This window comes from Lingula anatina, chromosome 7 (assembly GCF_051362555.1).
Source record: "Lingula anatina isolate TDL-2025a chromosome 7, LinAna3.0, whole genome shotgun sequence".
In the NCBI taxonomy this organism is placed as follows: Eukaryota; Metazoa; Brachiopoda; class Lingulata; order Lingulida; family Lingulidae; genus Lingula; species Lingula anatina.
Window position 1 is genome coordinate 3,709,820 of NC_141773.1, and position 23,479 is coordinate 3,733,298.

A 23,479-nucleotide genomic window follows, 5' to 3' on the forward strand; every position below is an offset into this window, starting at 1 on the left:
GACCCCTATGAGCTGGCACCTTGGCTCCAATGGCCGGACGCTGGGTTGTATCCCACACGCAATTAAGAAATTTAGGAAAAGGATATCTGTTTCGAAGACGGCTAGTATCCAGTTCATTACCATCTATCCTTGCTTGTCAAGGGGTAAACATAACGGAATACACGATGAAGTCTTAAAAAAGAGAGGAAAGCGGGTAGGTCCACAATCAGAGATGAATGCCGCTAAAATCTCTCCTCGAAACATGACGACCTCCACCCCATGTTTGGTTCCCATTGCATACTCTGCTAGGTGTATTTCGTTGCCGTAACCAATACCAAAGGTTTCTTCGTCAGTATTATCTAATGTTTTTTTAATGTTGTTGAAATACCTGAGACATTTTTCTTCGTCCTCGACGAGATGGATACCGAAGGAATATGTCCCGTATTCCGGCTTCAGAATGGCGGGATCGATACCTAATAAGATTTGACGATCCTTTCACATCTTCAGTTCGAACAATTTTGTGTATCTTGACTGCATATAGATAAAGGTTTGGCAAGAAAGAGCTGAAGGTTGAAAATGCCAATATAGCCTTTTGGCTCAGACTTTTCTTCTTAGCCTTTCTTGAAGGCTCGGGGGTGTTTCCAAGCATGCGCAGTGCTTCGCACACCAGAGCCGTCAGAGGAACGTGATTCTCGTCCACATGTAGCCATGCATCTGTCTACGGCTAAGCCCTGTGTGCGCAGTAGATGAACACTTTTCTCGGCATTTATTCAAACGCTAAAGTTTAAAGGTCCCTCGTGAACAAGAGATTATTGCAAGCTGGTTATTTTACACGACCAGTGCGGAAACCGCTGTTAACAGCAGTTCATATACATTGTACAGCGACATCTGTAGTGGTCTGGGGACCACGTGCGTTTGCAGCCAAACCACTGTAAACACGTCGTTTTCAGTGATGAGGCCAAATATGGAGTATTTAGAGTTGAGAGTCGAATCCGTATATGCCGACGTGTACGAGAGGTATATAACGACAATTGTTTACTGCCTTGGGTGCAAGCAGGGGTGGTAGCGTCTCTGTTTGGGGAGCATTTCATGCCGTTGCCAAAACCCGTTTTTTTTTTTTTTAAGGCAACCTCAAACAGGATTCCTACAGAAACATTCTACAAAAACAATGTTAACAATGTAAGAGTCATCTTCTTTTGTGTACCAAGATGACTACGTACCCCCACATCGAGCTCGCAGAATCACTGTTTTTTTTTTTTTTTTTTTTTTTCAAAACTAAGGGGTTCAGCAACTACCCTGGCCTGAAAACTCCTCAGATATAAAACCGATTGAAAATCAGTGTGGGCGGTTGTAACTCCCTATAGCAGGCAAATATCACTGCGCGGAATGATATCCCCATCCAATCTCTGAAAAACTTGTCACAGGGTATGCCATGTAGTGCGAGGGCGCTGCAAGCGGCTGCTGGTCTTACCCGCTGTTGGTTACTACTTGATTTAGTGTAATGAATTATTTGACTGTGTAGCATAGCACTGTCCTGAGGCTATCATTTTCTTTAATATCTTAGCTTAAAGTAAATACTGACATCAAACTGTTGATATGGTTTTCTGGCGGTGTTCTTTTCTTTGGAATGACATCTTATGTCACATTTGATATCACTGACTAAAATATCTCACAATAGAAGACTGAATATATCATTCAATGACACACATTTTTCATAAATAAAGCCAAAAAAAATTATCTGTACTCAAAAATGAAAATGATAAAAAAATTCCATATTAAGTATTTTAACTCTGTACTGTGGTATTTACTCCCCCAGCAAAAGAGTGTCACCCCTAACGCAATTTGCTTAAAGTGATACAGAAAATAATTCAATACCTGTGTCCTTGCCGACATGCGCCATATTATTATAGAGTTCTATGATTTAAAAACTTTTTTAATGAGAAAATAAACCAAATATACATGTACCGTATTTACATGATTAACCTAAAATGCCCCTATTTTGCTGTAAGGCTGATTACATGTAGGTAAATTTCCAACTGACAAGAAGGTTTAATTTTACGTTTACTGTTTTCTAACTGTGCATAGCTTGCCATGAATCTATGGTCTAGACACCCTCAGCAACTCTATGAGTCTCCAGATCTGTTTACATAAACTGACATACCAGTTCGGAGATCTGGGAGTCTTTGTTCTCTTTTTGGTCAATATACTGGATATCAAAAACAAAACAGTTCAAAGTTTTATACTGGGGCAAAATCACATGAATGTAGGTATAATCACCTCTTAACTTTTGTTTTAGAATTGTACTAAATACCCCAGTCTTTCAATAAAATTATACGAAGTATTTAAAATTTTTTTTTTTTTTTTTTTGTAAAACGTGCCTTGTGTGTACCATGCTGGGAAAATGCGACAGATAAAAATAACTGCCTTCCTCGAAGCCCGAGCCTCTACGACCTGACCCCTTACAAATAGCGTGAGGGTGCTATATTTACTGAGGTTATTAATCAGGTCATCAAATCGTAAAAATGTGACAAAATATATACACTTAGCAAAATATAAACACCCCATGTGGATTACTTATGTAACTTGTAATTGGGTAAGGACAGTTATCTGTAGCACATTGAACAATTAATTTCGTATGATTATATATATAGCCGTAATGCTCATAAAACGTTTAAAGTATTGCATGTACGTGATGCGTTAATATTATTTTGCTCAGCGAAGATTTGCTAGCGAAGATTTGAAAAGCTTTCAAAATACACTTGCACGTGTGTGTGTGTGTGTTTGTGTGTGTGTACTTATTTACAATGGTTTGACATTTGATGAATATTCATACAGTGACTACGTCGATTTAGTCACTGCCCAGTCCGTTAATAATACTGGCCTTCTGCACCATTCTCTGAATGGGCTTCTCGACAAATTGTACGTGGCATTGACAGACTAAGGCACAGATATCAAGAAAAATATAAGTAACTGTGTTATAAATGTTATATTATAGCATATCAATTAGAAGACTTACTGAATTTCTATTTTGATGAATCTTTTGACGAAAAAATAACTATATTTTTTTCGACTCACAAAAGCCTAATCAAATGCCCCGGTATTTACATATAGGCCTACATTCCACTTTACTATATTCTACGAGTACAAATTAATTCACTTTATGGGAGTAGTACATGTAGTTAAAATAGTAGTAGAAGTAGAAAAGAACCTCAAATGATCGATGCATTCTGTATAAAATACCAACCAAGGTTTTGCAATGATTTTATACATTTTAAGATTTCAGCTTCCTCGCGCACTGAAGCAAATAAGACTTGAGCATTCAATTAAAAGGGCTATTAACTAAAAAAAGAAAATGAAAATGAAAATAGAAAATGTTTTTTTTTTCGTTTTTCCTGGCTTTTCTTGTGTGTTGCTAGGGTTAATTTTGGTGTCAACTAACAAGCTGTGGTGTGAACTACTGCCATTTTTTTTCAGGACCATGGGCACAGGTGTCGTGCAGTCGTGCAGTCGTGAGACCTCTGGCGGAGGGAGCTACTGACTGTGAGCGGTGCAGTGGTTTGTTTACAAACAGCGGGGTGCACATGTTCAAGTAATGCCATTAAGAAAGTTAGTCTGATGTCAGTATATTTTGTGTCATTGGGAGTTATGTCAGTGTGTCTGCTATCTATGGGGATGGGAAATGTTTCACCCAGTTATTTTGTTCATGCAGGTGTAGGGAGTTGCTGATTCATCGAGACCTAGTTATTATTCCACAGCTAGAGCGCAGGCGCTAATTCTAAGATAAGGTTTTGTTTATCCAAAGTCGATGAAGTTACATGTGAGATACACTGTATCTACACGTGTTGAGGATCTTTTGTTATTGGATAAATATGTTTTCTAATTAATTTTTTTCTGTTTGATTCATTTTACAACCCTGGGCCTCTCTTACTGCTGAATGACAGCTAGTGGACTACTGGTTACGCATCTCTCTATCAACTAACACATACACTTTTAAATTTTAGGGTTAATATGAAGTAGCCCAAAACTCAGAAAACTGACTTGAGAACAGAGCAGAACATACGGGCAATTAACAGCACGAAGTTTTATCAAGCTAAGAAATAGTTAAAACAAAAGTTATGCAACAAAGTGTTATCATAATTAGGCGCCTGTTACACTGTAGACTGAGTGTGCTCATTCCCACTGAAATAATTGTTCTAAGTAGATCGATCAAACTCTGCAGGTGCTCTCGGCCAAGGCAATCAGTTTAACAGATTAGCGCGCCTCCACTTATTTCTAACGTGTTTGTATGATCACCGGATTTTTCTGTATTCTACTCAGCACCATTGATCGATTCATGTAGAACGAAAGTTTGATTAGAAATGAACCCTTACGTTATCAGTGTTCAGTCTGATAAAAATAGATAACCGACTTCGAAACGGGAATGATTGACCCGAAATAAAAATATATGTCATTGTATGTCAACTGCCAAGTCTGAGATCAAAAACTGTGAAATCAACCACATATTTTAACAAATAAAATTGATTCTCTAAGATTTTTACTAATCAGTGGGCTAAACCTTAGTCTTATGGACTATAAGGATTAAGAACAGAAAGAAAAAAAAAACTTTTTTTGTGAAAGGTGACCTTGGCATCTCAGCTCGTTGATTGATTTAAAACCTGTAAGAAATAGAGGGAAGGCGGTGGGCAGTAGTCCATCCGATAGCTACGTGAATTGAGGTCTTGGGAGTAATTTTAAGTCCAATATAATGTACAGATGGATCTGATCAGAGTGGTGCCAGCGGGAAAGACCCCCCCACCCCCCACCCACACACACACACGCCGTCTGAAAACAGATTTAGATAAGGAGCGATATATTTCAGTAAACTGTGCACGTTTATATATAGCTATTGACAGCAATTGTCCTGTTATGTTAAATCATTCATTGGGCAGATTTGTTTCCCTTCCCTCTAACTTGATTGAAATATCACGATCCTGCCTGTAATTTTCCTTCCTTTTTTAAAATTTCACATGCATCTCTCACTTACTCCAATTTCAAGTCCACGTTTTAAGTTTCCTCCAGTTTATAGAATAATAACAATAATGCATTTACTTAAAGTGCTCTACCCATTATTCAGTAGGGTTTACAACATATAATATTAATAAAAGTTTATAGGTAAGAGTGATAAATAGATATATAGAATGATAAGTACATGCATGTTACAAACGAGTGTACGTGTTTTAATTCTTTTATTTTTTTTCATTTAACGCTTTAATTTGCCTACGGAATTTCTTCTTTTGCTTTAATGCACACCCTGGGTTCGGAGGACACGAGCAATCCGTTCTCCACTATCTTGGGTGGGTGGGTCTAATGGTAGATAGATGAGTTCCCAGTGTCGCTTGAAACTCAGGGTGTCACAAGGGCACTTCCAAGAAATCAAGATAATGAGGTCATATCGCGTACGCGCCCCTCACATGACTCAAACGCGATGCTGATTGGCTAGTATTGGGGTTTCGATCAAGTGGACCTTGATCGATGCGTCATTTGGGCTGGGCAGGACGACATGATCCAGTCATGATAATCGCGCAGTTTTAAAATCGAAGGTAGGTACCATATCATTATCATAAGTAGTTCTGTACTAGCATGACTTTTATATGAAACAAAGAAGAAGGGGCCTGAAAGGATCACTTCCGTATGATCTCAGCATTTCTTTCGCATAACATTAAACACACACACACACACACACACACACACACACACACACTGTGGATATGTGCAACGCGCCTTATACAGTTTTTGTTTGACAAAGATTGCATTGGTTCTCCATCCACGTTAACTACATCCTCATAAAATCATTTAAGTATTAATAAATGTTTTCTCTTTTAGTATATGTATCATCATTCACATTGGTCACGTACATTGCATAGATGAAATTGAAAATATGCAATGTATTTTACAATTGCTCTGTGATGCAATTTTAGTATAAAGGTTAACGTTATCATTGTTTATGAATATGTTTACAACACTGACCGAAAAAAAAAATTATTTCAGTGATCAATGCTTAAATAAACACAATATCAAAGAAATATGTTTTAGAACGCAGTATTGATTAGCAGATACTATTTTTCAACGTAAGGTATTGCATCATCTCGTGCTGCCAAATATTTATTAGACATATTTTTATTGAAAATCAATTCAATTATTTCTGATTTTTTTTTCAAAATCTATGTGACATAAACTTCTACCCCTACATGATTCTTGTGACTTTTCCATGTTCACTTACTTCAATTTGTTTTTCTGTGGATCAAAAGAAAATAGAAGCCATCTGTCATTAAGTTACCTGCACTTTTATTTATATTCGTGATATCATTGTACTTCTAGGATGCGTGTTGTTGTTTCCCGCTTTTTTGGCTTGCAATCGCCAAGGTCACATTACCCACCGCAAGATATCTAAGGCAAAGTCCGTAAGTGTTATCTATATTTTTCTTCTCAGAACTACAGAAATCCTCATTGTGTGGCGTAATATGTTGTTTAGATTCTACCCACCAGGTATTTTTGAATTAATTGGCATATATTACACATTACAAACTATACACGAGTGTTTCAGATATAAATGATGAGTGCCGATAACCATTGGCAAAGTGCCCATCGTCAATTTTTTGAAATAATTTTATATTATAAAGATTATGTATATATTTGTTGCGTGAAAAAATATTATTTGGTTTGAGGCATTGAGGCATCGTAACTTAGTATTTTTAATGAGTTATATGTGGGGGGGGGGGGGGGGGTAGCCAGATTTACCTGTTGTATGCAGTCTAATGAATCAGAGCAACTTGTTTCAGCATATATATTACATAAATGATTTTTTTTCTAATGAAACTTGTCTTGTGGTGTAAAAGAGGTTATATGTTAAATACTTGCGGTGTGGCACAAGTAAATGGGGAAGTAATTTTTTTAATCCTAGAGAAAAGAGGGAGGTGAGGTGTATTAATTAAGGTATTTTCTCACAGAAGCCATCACTGATTTAAATTTTCTGTATAAAAGTCTTGTAACTAGGTAAACTTGTTTCAGTGTATTTATCAATTTTATATAACCCTTCTCACAGACCAGCATTTGTTGGTCTAAATAATTGTATTGTAAACCTATACACATTTTGTACAAGGCTCTAAGGAATAGTAAAAAATGCTAAAAGCAAAAGGCTGTTATATTAACAACAAAAGTGTAAAAGCACTCTAAACAGCTATTTTGAATGTTTCCATTAACTATAAAATAAACAAGGTTTAAATTGTACCAAAACAATGATAAGATAAAAATAAAAACTAAATGAAAATATACATTGTAGTACACATAATAACAGTTATGGCCAATACTCTAAAAATCACCTAAAAAGTACTTCATATATGATTATGTATGTGATAAAGACATTATATAGAATGCAATGCAATAGTTATTTATACAAAATATACAAATATGAGAACAGAAAATGTATAAAAAAACAATAGATAATTAATCAGATGTGCTGTTCGAAACACTTTCTGTCTCGCTAATACTGTCACCACTTGATGTTGGTAAATGCGAGGCATCCAAATAGCCTTCTCCACAACATAATTTTCGATTGTATCCCTGCCTCATGGCAAACCCCATATACCACAGGACTGAATTGATATGTGCACAACTTCCAACTGTCTTGGAACCTGCTTTACACTGGCAGTACCAGCCACTGATGGGTCTAGTTTTGCTATGGGAGGTCTGAATCCATAATGTGTAGGCCTACTGGTGGCTAACTATTTTGGCTCTGATTAAATTAGGTGCATCTTTGCATACACTGATTTCAAACTGGCCATCTAGCAGATGCTCATCAGTATATTGACTAGCTTGCTTTAAGCACCCCGCACACGGTAAGCAATTGGCGCGCGCCACCTGCGCTGAGCCAGATGCTCGCGGTCCTCAGCTCCCCGCAAACGCTGCGCTCTTTGCTCAGCAGAGGTGCCACCCGGCCTGCCCCTAGCGGACGCACTGTGAACTGTGGGATCATGTGTTTAAGGAAACATTACATATTGTTGTTTTTTCTGATAGTAATGGAAAATGGTGAACACGTTAATCAATCAGACTAACTATAACTGTGTACATTTTTGTTGACTTCGTTGGGGGCTGCCATTTTTGTTTGTTTCCGGCTATCGGCACATGCGCATTGTTGGCATGACTTGAGCAATCGGCGCTTGCACCCCGCACACGCTGAGACCCCCTTTATCGGGTGACCTTCTGGTAATTATTATAGGCTGTTGGTCTATTATTTGGACTATTTACCAAGTCAATAGGTTTTCACTGATCTCCTTGACAAATAAAGCCATTCAGAGCATTTTGGTGATAACTAAAAGAAAAAAAACTCTACAAAACTATTATGAATAGTGCTGGTGTAGAAGATTAGGTCATAAGTAACAAAACTAGGGTGTGTGTGTAATGGAGTCTTTTATTTTACTTTTTATGCAAAATAGACATAAAAGGGGACATTTCACAACAATTTTGGTTGTACAAAATGTACTTTCATGCCCATTACAGGGGTTGGGTCAAGCCACCCTAATGTGTAGAGGTCTATTACAGAATGGGCCTCTATATAAAGTAGGAGCCACCACAATGTACATCTGCTATTATGATAATTAATATAACTTTGCATATCTGAAGCACATTTTCCACTTAATCTTTTTTAATCCTAAGAAATAAGAATGGAAATAAGATATACTTACTGTATTTGGACTCTATTTCCTATCCATTTTTTTTTTTTTTTTTTTTTTTGATAGCATGCATTACATGAAAATGACTTTTCTTTTTTCTTGTTTTTTTTTTTTTGGTTGCAATTAAACTAGTTTACTGACTCTAACCCCTATTTTCCTTTCAAAGGCCTACATTTTTTTTTTTTGGGGGGGGGATGTTCTTTTTGTACAAAAGATTCCTTGTATCTGCCTAGCCATCCTATGTAAGCATGTAGCAGCTACATGTACCTCATGGCAGGAATAAACATGGCCGACTGCTAGCATATGGACTGAAAATGTCCCTATTTAGTTTGAGTAAATATAAAGTCCAACCCTCAGACAAGCTGATTTTCACATATATCTTACCTTATATTCATGTCTTTTCAACAGTGAAAAATTAGCTTATCTGAGGCAGGGGCTCATATAAAAAATGAACATCTTTTATCCTCAAGTCACTGTAAAGTTCTTCTTTCAATCAGCACTACATGTACGAAAAAAGCAATCAAAATACTGATCACAAACAATGATTGGCCACTTATTGCCTTTCTTTTTTACACGGGCACCTTCTGTACCCAATTACAAAATTTCACAGTTAACACCTTACTATTACTTTAGATATGTAGCATTGTTCTTCAGAACCCCCCTAAAACACACAAAAATTAAGTGGATTATAACAGTATAATATTGTTTGCAGTTATTTATATATATATATATATATATATATATATATATATATATATATATATATATATATATATATATATATAACTGCAAACAATATTATACTGTAATTCTACTGGGTTTCTTTGGTGTTGAAATGACAGGTCACTTTCAAAAATTAGCACACTCTTAAAACTGATCTGTTAAACTTAACCAAAAACACGTTCATTATTAAACAATTCACTCGGTCAATATACATCCTGTGATAGCTTTTGTCCCAACACATTTAGCGTAGGTAAAAAGGTGTAGGGCATCGTTACTAGTATAGAATTATGATTGTACTTGTAATGCAGTTTATTGTTATGCAAGGTATGACAGTAAGCGCCTAAGCTCGTTTAGCTCCTAAACACGGTACATGCCTGTAACCTGGATGTGTTTAGCGGTATGACGATATTTCTGAGATGTTCTGAGATTTTGCGGGGTTACCAATAAAATGTCATAAAAGTAAACCTGAATTTAATTTAATTTAATTGAAAACATATGTCAAAGGCCAAACCCAAATTCAGTTCAAATTCTCAAATTATAGCTCTCTGTTCAATTTCTGTAATAACACATTTCTGAGCATGTGTACAGATGATTTTTTGCAAATCCTCCAATTGTATGAAACGTAGCAATTTTTTTCATACTGATACTAATTTCATTAAAAATATCAAACTTAAAAGAAATTGACATAATAAATATTAGCACGAGCTAAAAGTGATCGATAACTTGAGACCGCTGTGCCGAAACTAATTTCCACAATTTATAGCCTGGTCTGTTATCCACTGGGATCCACCTCCCAAACTGGGGCTCTCCCGACAATACCGACTGACTCTGAATGAGATCGAGAGACCTGAGGGCGAGTCTCAAACGCTAGCTACTCGTGTAGGACATTACCCCCTCCCGGCACATTTTTTAACCACGTCAGTCATATTTTAGTATATATTGAACGCAGACGAAATAAGATGAAGCCATAGAAAATTATGCCGCAATCGCCGTTTTGAATGGTTACCCCCTCACCCAACCCTCAATTAAAATGTGCTCCCTGTGTGACTGGTAGAAATTAACGTGGGAACGTACAAAGGAGAGGAATGTATACATGTGCATTACCCAATTTACACATTGACCCAATCTTCATAGATTTCCCCACTAGAAGACACCTCTGTTTTGATACAACATATACTGTCATCTGCATCCTTTCAAAAAAGGTAAAATTAGATTCACTTAGGTGAATCCAAATAAAAAGATTAATACCCATGTAATTTTACATATACATGTAGGATTGCTAATTCACAAGGCAGCAACCTGTTGCACGCAGTTGAATAATCACAGCTGATAATTTTGTTGCAGCAAGGTCACATTTTATTTGCAGATCACGTAAACAACATGGCGATCCATTTAGAACGCCCTACCTTCATCGGCCGAGAAAAAGAAACAAAGCTTATTACAGATTCTTGGACACAGCATCGGATATTTGGTATCTATGGTCCTCCCGGCATTGGAAAGACAAGCTTAACGCGGGAGATTTTGAGACAGGTGTCTGCAAAGAGGTACAATGGTAGCCTATGCACCTCATTCGTGTCGATGCAAAGTGTAAACAGTGCAAAAGACTTCTTTAAATATGTTGCTCTTGAATTATTAGAAAAAACAGATCCTTTGCTTACCATCGAATCAACAACTGAGCGTCTTCTGCAGCGACAAATCATTTGAAAAATATTACGACATGTGTGCTGATTTTTGAAAAATGCGAACACATCGCCGAGTCTGCGGCAACTACGAGAAGTGTCAGCCATGACCTGCAGAATGTGCTGCTCACGTTTGTGTATGACGTCACAACCAAGTGTCCTGATGTGAGGGTCTTCATCGTTTCTCGCACCAAGTTACAATTTGCAAGACTGAATAGAATATATTTTGAGCTGAGTTTAATGCCACTTTGTATTTCAGACGCAAAAGCGTTATTACTTGACATAGTTTCCCACTCCGATGCAGAAAATGAGGGTTCATTTAAAGACAAAAATACTTTGACTAAACTTGCAGAACAATGTGCAAGATTGCCTCTTGCTTTAATCATTGTAGGTAAGTAAAATATATACTGTATGCATTTTTTAAAAGTAATATATCGCACAACTTGTGTATACACCTGTTATTCTAACCAATATAAACATCTCCCTTTAACATAAACTATAACACAACCAAAAATAATAACAATCTTTATTTTTTGGGAAAAAAATCCCTCTATATTTAGAGGGCCATTCAGGGCCATTCATTTTTGTTAAGGCTCCCGGGTTTTTATTACTACATATTTAATTTCTGAACATTACTTTTCTATTAAATAATTTATTCATTTTGTTAAAATATTTTCTTCAGAATATGTACCTCGAATTTTTCTAGGGAGCGTACTACGCGATGGTATTCTGAGCCCAAGTGAAATGTTGGACCTCATGAAGGAAGAGCGGCTGAAAGCTCTCAGTGACGATAGTTTCTCTGACTCTGAGATAATAGGTAGGTTTACTTTGGAGAATGAAACGTTCAGACAATTATCAATAATACTGTGATTTGTTAAGACACAAAATAAGGTATATATAGGATGACAAAAATGTGTTTATAAAAATCATATATGTTGGAATAATAATTTCACCCTTTCGAGTTACTTTAGCTCTCTTTAAAAGTAGCCGAATACAATGTAGAAGAAATTTAATATAGTATTGTTTTTATTTAGTGATCATATCGGAAAAATCACACGTCAACATTTTAACTAAGTAAAAATAAAGTTAAGACGATATATAAAAGATGTTTTTATTTAGTTTATGTATACGGTATGTGTTTTTATTATTATTTTAGATAAAGTGATAAGAAATCACCTTGCCCGACTGACGGAAGTTTTCAGACAGCACTTAGCGGCCATAGGTTACATCCCTGGTCATTTCAGCAAAGAGGCCGTTGCTGCAGTTTTGGGTATGGTTAGATACATCTTGAATATGTCATTTTGTCTAATACATGTATACAGCCATCCGAGACAAAAGCGAGAAGACGAATTTTGAAATCACCATTACGCCTGATGAAAGTCGGTGACACTGATGAAGCAAAAACCTGGGAGCTTGAATGTACAGTTCTTTTGTATATGGAATTGATATCAGCTGTGTCATTTCCAAAGATCACAGATACTCGAATGAAATGGTCTGACTTGACCGATATAAAAAAGTGTAAGATGAGTGGTATGAAGAGAGATATCACTGTATCTGAAGAAAACCTCTGTTTATTATATTACAAGATGCATTTGGAGTGTATAAATGTCTAATTTGTTTCACTCTAACCCTAACCTAACTCTCTCTTTTTCCTCCTCTTTCTCTCTCTCAGTAGACACTGAACTTTCATTTTATACAAGTAAAGACATGATGCATATTGAAGGTTAAAAGTCTTCTATTATATCTTGTAGCGTATTGCACATGGTAAGAGTTGAAGAAGCTTGGTTCATATCCTTATCAATACTAACACTGTTTTTAATACACGTCAATTAGACTGGTGTTCCCAATTTAATATATATATATATATATATATATATATATATATATATATATATATATATATATATATATCATAGGCATCAAGCAAGAAACTGGTGGCGGTAAAGTCGTGAAGGAACTATCAAGAGTGTCCATTATACATGAAGAATCAGCAGGATTGTCCTTAGTACAGAGGCAAAAGATGAGATATGACATCCACTCGTTAATGAGAGAATATGTGGAAAAGCATGTGCGGATAAGGGAATTACCAGGTTAGTTCTGTCAAAGTATTAAAAGGTTTCTGAACACAGGTAGAGTGTGCCATATGATATCCATTTTATCTGCAGTTACGAGAATTACTAAGTTTATGGTAATATTAAATTAATACAGGACTAAATCGTTTTGAGTATAAGGGATCATTTTTAATGAAACTATCGCTATACGTAGATCGATCAAATTCCACGGGATCTCTTGCTCAGTGCAAGCAGATTAACAGATTTACGCGACTCCACTTGGCGTTGAGAATAATACAGGAAAGTTGGCCATTAAACGGGCATGTTGGAAAAAAGAGGAGACGTGTTTATATGTTAATCTGATTGCATATAAAGAAGAAACCTGACGGAGTTGAGTCGATCTACGTAAAACAATAGTTTCATTATAAATAAGCCCTCAATCGTCTCATTCTAAAGTCAACATACTGTGTTCTTTCCAGAGGTTAGGCTCCGTTATAGTAAGTTTTTCGCAGATATTCTTCAGTGTGTTAATAACCAAATGCAGTCCAAGAACTCAAACACTGCCACTGCCACCATGGACGTGGAATGGAAGAACTTGGAGAAGCTGCTCACTCAGGCGATGCATTGTACTGAAGACAGCTACAAAAGTTTTATCAAAGTGGCTATGTTGGCAGAATACCCTATCATCAACTTTTTCCAAAGTATGTTATGTTTTATTTTTTATTATTCTATCCTAGAAATGGGTCAAGTCACAAGTATACAAGCACTGTAGTTAATTTGTTTGATTTGGTGTTTTGTATCTTGTCTGTAAAGTTTTATGCATATGAAAGTATTTGCTGATTTGCTTGTGAATATGTATTTGCTGTTTTTTTTTTTGCCATGTCATCCATTGAAGAGAATTAATTCGAAGGCCATTTAGTAGGGTGAATTAAAGCATGCAGATGTTTATGGTATAATAATTCAAGAATCTCAAATACATAACTTTTGTTTATATATTTTAGAAACATGTTTCACTAACCGTACTATTAATATTATGGATAAGTTATTTATTATGCAGAGGATAGCATTGGCTTCTATGAAGACATGATGGAGCAGTCTAGAATGTTTGATGGTGCCGACCACAGACATCATGGACTTATGCTATCTGCATATGCACAAGCGGTGACCAATATTGAGGTACATAAATAATCATTTGATTTGCAAGACTTTCTAAATTTATGAGATATTTATGAATATCTCTCTTATTATTGGGTTTGATGGGAGTTTCAGCTCACGAAGAGTGGGAAGTTATTGCGAGGAATTTTATATTCATCCCTGATATCGTACGTTTTGTGTCCAGTTTGGTTTAAAATGACCCTACTTATTTTATGTAATGTTATAACATTTGCTTCGGCAATGAATTGTATTTGTATGTATAAATTTATATCAGTGCCATTTGTTTGTTTGTTTGTTTTTTTATTGTTGATTTGTTTTTGTTTTTTTTTTTTGTTTTTTTTTGTTTTTTTTTTTTTTTTGTATATTTATCCCTTTCACTCAGTTGCAACCATATTCAATCGTGAGTCCTCTAGCGTTGTGTTAAACTGATTTTAGTATTAAATATGATCACAACCAACTAATATCGATGTTTTGACTGTGTAATATTTCAGGGTGATATACGAAAAGGCATAGCTTATTATGAGAAGGCGAGGTTCATTCTTTCCGCCAAGGGTACTCCTGTAGACATGGCCTCTCTGTATCAGCATCTTGGTTGGAATTACTACAAGACTGGCGACCTGAATAAGTCACAACAGTACGTTTTTCTTTGAAGATTTTAAGATGAAAGTTTACTTTTGTTTATACGGGTAACCAGCGAAACGCTTTTGCTCGAAGCTACGTAAATTGTAATAAAAATACTTTGATCTATTTTATGGTACACGCCACACACGTTATGCGTATGCTCTGGTCTGACCTCTTGCATCAGAATTATCAATTTAGAACGATCATATATGACGACCACATTTGTGCCGTAAGAAGTATCACATTGGGTTGAAAAGGTACAAACAACAGACGTTTCCTTCAAAACCGAATATACTTGCTGCTTGTAGTTTTTAGACATAAATATCTCTCAAAAGTTGTTCTAGGTAATGCAATGTCAATTGTTCATACTTTCTTTTAAGATTCTGAAAAAAAAACACAAAAACAAGAAACGCAGTGCAGACCGTGTAGCGTGTAGAAATTTTGATTCTGAATAAAATGAACGTGATGCTGTAAAGGTGATCACAACCGAAGTTTCCTTAAAAAACGAATATGCTTCTCTGTTGTTATCTACCAGTTTCCGTGGCGGAGGTTTACGCCCTCTGAGTGCTTTTGTAGCATCAGTTATGTGTTTCCTTTAATATAGATGGCGTTTTATTCACAGGTATCTTCAGGAGGCATACAAACTGGAAGAGGAGGGGGGTATGCACACAAACGTTGTTATGTGCCAAACACTCTCGATCTTGGGGCTTGTCTCAACAGGGATGGGTGAGTGAAATCATCACGTCATATAATTATCATCGCTTTGATTAAATAAAAAGAAATAAACAGGAAAAGAAAGCATCAAATTTTTCTTATTCAAGAAATGGAGCTGTATATGGGGATAGATTTTAGTTTGTACTAGTAAGCCGTCCAGCCCGTGTAGCAATATATGTGTTTATCATCTAGATTTTTGTATTTTATTAGCTAGAGAAGGAGTGAAATCACCCTTTTTTAATATAAGAATGATAATTTCAGGAAAGCTAGAGGAGGCCATACGTTATTTTATGCACTCTTTAAAGTTACGGGTGTCCAACTTTGGAGAACATCCTTCCATCGGGAGTATCTACAACAATATGGGATTGACATATCTTGAGCAGGGAGATGATGACCGAGCACTGAAGAATTTTGAACTTGGTCTGAAATACAAACGAAAATTTATGAAGCAACCCAATTTAGCCGTGGTTGACTCTCTAAGTAATACAGCGATGCTTTACGTCAAAAAAGGAGATACTGAGAGAGCTTTGCCTATGCTGCAGGAGGCGTTAGCTATGTGTCAGAAAATTGGGAAGACGACAGATATAGCTCTCATTTATGATAATTTTGGACATGTTTGTATGATGAACAAGGAGTTTCTTAAAGCTGAGGGTTACTTTCAGAAAGCTGTTGATACCCGGAGAGAACATACACCTAATCATTTCACATTGGTTGAACACCTGCTTCATTTAGGACAGGCACAGGCTGAGCAAATATACGAGGCAGTGGCTCAACGAGTTGACCAAGAAAACGTGGCACCAAATGGACGAACAGCGGTTGCTGAAAATAACAGCAATGGGTGTGAACAAGTGTTTGGACGCCTTGCTGGTATTTTGTCGACGGATGAACAGAACACCATGCCCAAGGCGACTGGTAGACCACGCCAAGGAGTTCTACGCTGTGACCAATGTCGAAATTTATATCAACAAAGTCTGTCCAACTTGCAAGAAGCTGCCAATTTAACTCCACAGGTTCATGAGCAATGGCCAAGGTCTAAAATGCCGTTCACAGTTTACAAGGAATTGGCAAAGCTTTACAGGATGGCTGGTGAAGACAGAGCATCGACGGAAAACGAAAAGTTGGCAAAGAGGGAAGTGACGCGTTTGAATAGACTTACTGTACCAGTACAAGTTGAAGAATTTTCGTTGGAGGAAGCATGACATTTGCTATAAGAATAAAGGCAATCGATAGATTAGGGAAGGGTGTCTGTAGGATTCAAAATGATGATATGGAATATACCGGTACCGTGTATTTGATAGTGACAATATTTTTTTCAAAAGCAAAAAAAAAAAATGTTCAGGTTAGGCTGGATTAAATAGTTTAGCTCTTTGAAAAACAGCTCAATGGTGCTAGTACAAAAGTAACTGGATTTTAATTACAAACAGCTTCTGATTGGCATTTTAATTGAGTGGATTGAACAAAATGAATTCACCGGCTGAACATACAGCATAGTCTGATGATGTGTCTTTAAGAGGATAGTCATTATGCTCCTAGAACATATTTTTGATGAGTTCTTTATAAAATGTAAGATTTTCTCAATCTCTCAGTCATTAAACGTCTTAGAGATCCAAGATGATCCAAATTATATAATACCATGTATGCTGTAGACTTAAAACGGCTGCCACCCTCCATTATAATTGCTTCGCCACCGGCCCTGAGACACATCTAGCAAAATCTGATTCAGTCAGCCGATTGTGACATGACAACTGTGAAAGGATGAATCAAAATATTCGTTTTATTCACCAAAATTTGAACTATTATTCCTGGCATACATCTTCTTTATAAATGTCTTTAATTATCCAATACTTATCATTTATAATTGTTTAAGACGATAGTTTATCTTATCTGACTGGCAGTCAAAGACTCTAAAATGAGTTTTATCTTGTGCGATTCTTGTGCAATTAAGTAACTGAAGCAGCTGCATCGAACAAATATCAAACAAAAATGACTGTATTGTAATGCACTGCTCTGTATTATGGGACTCTGCAAAATAAAAAAAAATTGCATTACCACATGTGACAAGTATGATATTATGAAATCAGTTCAAGTCACGTTTTGGTTCTTTCTGAAGAGTAATATTAAATATTAGAACTTTAAGTGCCATTTCACGAGAAGACAACCAAATCAGTCAAAATGTGGCAAGGTGGGTGAGGGTTGACAGATTCAACCAATATTTTTTTTGTGTGTGTGTGTTTGATAACTATAACAAAGAATGGTGAAATCACACCTTCAAAAAATCTGAAAATTTTTGAAAAAAAATAGATATTGACATCTGAAATTTGGGGGTCCTGACTACACAAAATATTGTAACGAAAGACGTGAAAGTTGTTTGAAAACCCCATGAAGGGTTTTACATTTCAGCTTTAACTCTTCCTTTTATCTAAGGGTCCATACCAAAACCTTTCGGACAGTGCATAACTAAAATGTCAATCACGTTGCTGTAGTAACGAACTTTGCCCATGAAAGAGGAAACAAAATTAAGGTCCAAATGTAACACTCACCGATTGGTAATTTTCGCCTAACACAGCACTTTATTTGAATGAAATAAGGCAATTTTTGAAAAGTTAAGGACTTGAGCTTTGTAATTATGCAATAAAAAATTCTTCACCTAGTCAGACTACGTTGAGATAGACGTCTGAAATGAAGGGTATGAGCGGTGCGTTATGCTGTGGTTCATTTCCATGGTGCGGATAAAATACGCCTGATTTTTATTAATTGTACTTTTTTGTTCATTAGTAATATCATTCACAATATTCTAAATAGTATTTTCGAAATTATTGTTGTAATTTGTTTCAAGACAAAGACAAAAATATATATGTTTCTTAAGTTCATTTTTGTCATTCCAGCAAATTTAGTATAAGAAAAAATATATACACACAATATCTGCATATACATATGCCTACTTACACGCGCTCAAGCTTTCGTGTACAAGACTTAGGCGGCTCCAGCGATATTTTCTGACAGTCCAAATTATCTTTGTTGATCCATTCTCCATTTCTGTCTTCCGACAGAAAAAAAATCAGATATCCGTCAATGTAAACTTGAAAAGAAGACCCGGAAGACGGCCTCAATCCGCCACTAAGTGCATATACAAACACGTCTATATCCTTCCACGTACTCGTACACACACACACACACACACACACACACACACACTTGTACTCGTAGCTGACAATCCTCGTTAAATTTAAAGTAGCAGCAAAGATGCCTGTTACAATTTAAAACTGTCAAGAACTCCATCAGAGATAAGCCACCTACTTTATAATATGCTTATCTACTTTAAAGCTAAAGACAAACAAAATAGTTCGAAACTTTAGTCTATAACGTGCTTCCTCACAATCAACATGGGGAGATCTTCGGTTTAATACATGTAGTTATCGGTACTACACCGTTTTCTTGACAGCTACACCATCATCATATATACTGCTAGGACAACTCCACGAAAACAACATACACTATTCATTAAACCATATATACACTGAGTAATGTTTATGGTGCACCCTTTTTCAAAATGTTTACAATAATTAAAATAAAGAGATGGCAATGTAATGGGAATGAAAGAAAGAAACATTGGAGAGGCTTAATAATAGTTTTAAGAGGAAAAAGATTTTAAAAGGAAATCAATGCCCAAGTGCAGGGATTTCCATCACTGCATGTTTGTCATGTGTGTGTGTGTGTGTGTGTGTGTGTGTGTGTGTGAAACTGAATATGAAAATATCAACTTACTGATAGGCATAAGAAAGCCTTAGTTATTTTGCATTCGGGTGTCTTGTAATAACGGACGCCTCTTAATACATTCATGATACGAAATTTTTCACAACAACACGCCCTGTGTTCCCCACAGCTGCGTCCTCGCCTTTCATGGCCAAGATAACTCCACGAAAGGGGACAGAAAGCGCTCTACTGGATACTGTTGGTTTTCTATCCCATATTTCCTGCAAACAGCCAACAGCTTTTTCTTCGCTTCATCTACAGATTTCCCCTCAACAGCTACATGAAGTAATGGCTTCTCAAATGGTTCATTTTCCTCCAAGTTGGGCTCTATTGGAAAGAAAATTATTTCTCCTTCTTCGTGAGCCTCGGCAAGGATCTCCGCTGTAGCAATGCCCGGCCGCGATAGTGCCTCGGCGTGGGCTGTTGTGGTACACATGACCTCCATGAGCTGACACATTGGCTCCAATGGCCGGACGCTGGGTTGTATCCCACATGCAATTAAGAAATTTAGGAAAAGGATATCCGTATCAAAGACGGCTAGTATCCAGTTCCGGTAATGGTATCCAGTCATTCTACCGTTGATCTCAATCAGTTTTGGCCCCATGGGTGTCATTTTAAACTCAATATTATACACACCATCAGTGAGACCAACTGCTCTAACACACTGGTGTGTGGCCGTTACCAACTGTCGTTGCTTGTCAAGTGGTAAACATGACGGCATACACGATGAAGTCTCGATAAAAAGCGGAAGGCGAGTAGGTCCACAATCAGAGATGAATGCCGCTAAAATCTTCCCTCGAAACATGACGATATCGACTCCATGCTTGGTTCCCCGTGCATACTCGGCTAGGTGTATTTCGTTGCCGTAACAATTTACTAACGCATTTGCGTCCTCAGCTTTTAAGATTTTCTGAACTGCGTTGAAGGACTTCAGGCATTCTGTCTCGTCTTTGACAAGGCTTACTCCAAGAGAACCTGACCCGTATTCTGGCTTCAACAGTGCCGGATACTGAATAATGTTTGACGATCCCTTCACATCTTCAGGTTGGATAATATCGTGTGTAATGACTGCATAAACATTTGCGTTTGGCAGAGGAGAGCTCCTGACTGTAGATTCCACTAAAACTTTTTGAGTAAGGCTTTTCTTCTTAGTCTTTCTTGAAGCTTCAGGCGTATTACCAGGCAGGCGCAGTGCCTCGCACACCAGAGCCGTCAGAGGAACGTATTCATCAACAACGGTCATGCATCCGTCTACGACCAGGCCTTGAGTGCGAATTATTTGGTCAACTCTCTTGGTAATTTCATCGTCATGACTCACGTCTTCTATGTCACATTGGATAAACTTGTATACACTTTTGGCCGCACTGTGATTAGGATCAGGGTCAATCAAAATGATCTAAAATGTGTAAGAAACATGCACATAAATATCCGTTTAATGAATGCCTTGACACTTCCCTAAAAGCCAAACAATTACATCTGATAAATTTAAACGGAGAATGTATACCAAAAGAGATACATATTCAGTAAATTGAACAAATCACTTAAAATGGATATAATTTTTGGATTAACCAATAAATTAATCAATAAGTAAGTACATAAAATAAAATAAAATAAATGTGTACACCGCTTGTTGAAAACATTTACCTTCACAAAGTAATTCTCGGCAGCTTCCCAAACACACTTTTTGCTTACTTCTTCCCCTCCGCCAATTAGAAGGATTTGCTTTCCTCGAAGAAGGAACCGCTGACTACGATTGACCATGGTTGCCACCAGAGGTCGGACGCAACTTCCAAGCTTGGTCGGGTTTTGAAACTCGTAGATCTGCGTGTTCGCGATGGTTTTCCTGCCGTTATTGATGCTTACAACCACGGCGTCATAACTGCTGTCTTCTTGCTGTGTCAAGACAAAATTGACACCTGAAATATATAAAAAGATATTTTACCAATTTGCAATCAAGTCAAAGCGAGAGGATTGTGTTGAATTTTCGTTTTCGTATATATATATATATATATATATATATATATATATATAGCCATGTACATGATGTTGTTTAACGTAACTTAATCCCTGATTTACCTATTATGCCTGTATCTGACAAAAAACGTCCGCGTTTCTCTTTGTTCATACTCTCCTCGTGCTTCATCCAAATGTCCTCCGCCTTTTTCTTGATCATTGAACGGATCTGTAAATCACATATATGATAGCTAATTAATATCTTCAGAGATTTTTTTTTTGGGGGGGGGAGGGGGGGCATAAATATGATACTCCAACGACAACCGCAATTTTCTGTGAAAATTGACAAAAACACTGGAAACAATTGATCTAACTAATAAACATCCCGCATTGACATAAGTGAACTAGAAACGACAAAAGTTTCCAATTAGAATATATTGCTTCATAGACGAACATTTTCAATTTTGGATCTGTCCTGCAATCCCCACTGAACTAGAAAGCTTTCCAGTGACACTGGTAAAGTGTTGTCACAATGAAGCGTTCTGTCCGAGTGACCAACGCCACAGACGACGTCTGAAACCAGCTGATTCCCGTTGGGAGTGCCGCAGACGACAGCTCGGATTGTACAGGACAACTCCTTGCTTTTGATGCCGACTAAAAATGAATAATGTGCACTTATAGTATTTGTTTCATAAATTTATAAGGAGAAAAAACAATGCTAATTAAGCTGTTGTGTGATCCCGTTATGAGTAACATCATGTACGTGATATAATATAGTTTAGCGCAACCATAATATTAACTGATTATGCATAGTTTTAGAAACAGATAGTTTTAGAAACGATAAAATTTTGCTGTTTCTAATACCGAAACGTACCTGCCTGTTCCTCGTAGTCAAGATGAGGGACTGGTAATTGTTTAAAGGTCTCACAAAATACCTCCACAATGATGCTCTCCCCCTCTTCCAGAACATGTAGACCTTGACACATGGCGCTGTAGACGCCAGCTTGGTCATGGGCAGAATGGTAGGTCACTCTTCGTGAAGCATGTACGCCTACTTTGACAACTACCTAGGGAAAAAAGTTATTTTGATGATTAAAAAGAAAGGAATTTTGTAAAAAAAAAAAAACAAAAAAAAAAAAAACAATGCATGTTCTCTTTTGTTGATATTGAGAGAGAGAGAGAGAGAAAGAGAGAGAGAGAGGAGAATTATTATCATAAACCTTTTTCATTCCTTTTTCAAGCAAGGAACTTTTAAATACAGCCAGTTCATTTTTGATCTTTTCTTTTCCGTCGTCTTTATTTTCAATAGCGACCACGTAAATATTGCGTCTCTCCTGGTTATAAGGCGTTCGTGATCTCCCGCACGAAAATGCAGTAGTATCGAAGTAGCAAAGAAGCATTAACGCAGTAGTGGTGTGGAGCATATTTGCAGTAGAAATGCAGTATAGCCTACTGCAATTCTACTTCAAAAATTACATAGGGTTGTACAGAGAAGGAGCATTAATGCAGTAGATTAGCAGCATGATAGTAGCATGTTTCAAATATGCCAATTAGCTCCCAATGCGAAGCAGATTTGAGGCATATTTGCAGTATGATTGCAGTAGTCTACTGCGCTGGAGCATCTACTGCGTTTTCGAGCGGGCTGTACAAAAATGCCAGCGTATCAGGATAGGCAACACCAGCGTCCACAACCAGAATACGAGTGAGAATTCGATCATCCAAACTCTTCATCAAATCTTGCTTGACTCCCAGTGGGCATTCTAAATCTTTTTCAAAATCCACTTTGTAGCTGCGCATGCAAACATTGCTTTTCTCATCATCTACAATAAGATATGTATTTCATTTCATGCTTTTGCTAGAAAAATTTAATCCACAAAATGACGGCTAAGGAATTTTCAGGCTTAGAAATGCACAGAATTATATAATTTCATATAAAGTTGAAAAAGTAAATAGAAAGATATACAGTGGAAATATACAATAGGATGAGAAAGATACTTCAAACAAATTATATTTATTAATGAGACAAATAACTTGTAGTAAGATTAAAAAATGAATTAGACATTAATAGGTCTCGAAAATGTATGTGAAAATGAATAATCAAACAAACAAAAAGCTAAATGAATAAATACACGTTGACAGCTAT

General features: G+C 36.7%; 2 protein-coding genes across 2 annotated transcripts; one reads left to right on the forward strand and one right to left on the reverse strand.

Moving 5' to 3' along the window:
• The first annotated feature begins 4,804 nt into the window (after positions 1 to 4,804).
• LOC106176024 (uncharacterized) lies at positions 4,805 to 18,495 on the forward strand. Its single transcript, XM_087018159.1, has 11 exons — positions 4,805 to 5,558; positions 6,337 to 6,419; positions 10,777 to 11,480; positions 11,796 to 11,906; positions 12,246 to 12,359; positions 13,006 to 13,179; positions 13,620 to 13,841; positions 14,198 to 14,316; positions 14,787 to 14,929; positions 15,539 to 15,642; positions 15,892 to 18,495. The coding sequence occupies exons 3-11, from the start codon at positions 11,330 to 11,332 to the stop codon at positions 16,827 to 16,829; spliced, it is 2,076 nt and encodes a 691-aa protein (XP_086874285.1). The 5' UTR covers positions 4,805 to 5,558; positions 6,337 to 6,419; positions 10,777 to 11,329; the 3' UTR covers positions 16,830 to 18,495.
• LOC106157795 (carnosine synthase 1-like) lies at positions 18,460 to 23,144 on the reverse strand. The gene is made up of 5 exons (XM_087018160.1): positions 22,211 to 23,144; positions 21,791 to 21,990; positions 21,460 to 21,565; positions 21,028 to 21,299; positions 18,460 to 20,779 (listed from the first exon to the last, which is right to left on the reverse strand). The coding sequence occupies exons 1-5, from the start codon at positions 22,320 to 22,322 to the stop codon at positions 19,529 to 19,531; spliced, it is 1,941 nt and encodes a 646-aa protein (XP_086874286.1). The 5' UTR covers positions 22,323 to 23,144; the 3' UTR covers positions 18,460 to 19,528.
• Between the last annotated feature and the right edge of the window lie 335 nt (positions 23,145 to 23,479).

Coding starts and splice junctions, on each gene's coding strand:
- LOC106176024 (XM_087018159.1), top strand. CDS start 11,330: ATGCCACTTTGTATTTCAGACGCAAAAGCGTTATTACTTGACATAGTT. Junction 13,842..14,197: donor TATCATCAACTTTTTCCAAA/GTATGTTATGTT, acceptor TTTATTATGCAG/AGGATAGCATTGGCTTCTAT. Junction 15,643..15,891: donor GCTTGTCTCAACAGGGATGG/GTGAGTGAAATC, acceptor TGATAATTTCAG/GAAAGCTAGAGGAGGCCATA.
- LOC106157795 (XM_087018160.1), bottom strand. CDS start 22,322: ATGTGTCAAGGTCTACATGTTCTGGAAGAGGGGGAGAGCATCATTGTG. Junction 21,991..22,210: donor TGACTACGAGGAACAGGCAG/GTACGTTTCGGT, acceptor ATTCATTTTTAG/TCGGCATCAAAAGCAAGGAG. Junction 21,566..21,790: donor ACAGATCCAAAATTGAAAAT/GTTCGTCTATGA, acceptor TGTGATTTACAG/ATCCGTTCAATGATCAAGAA.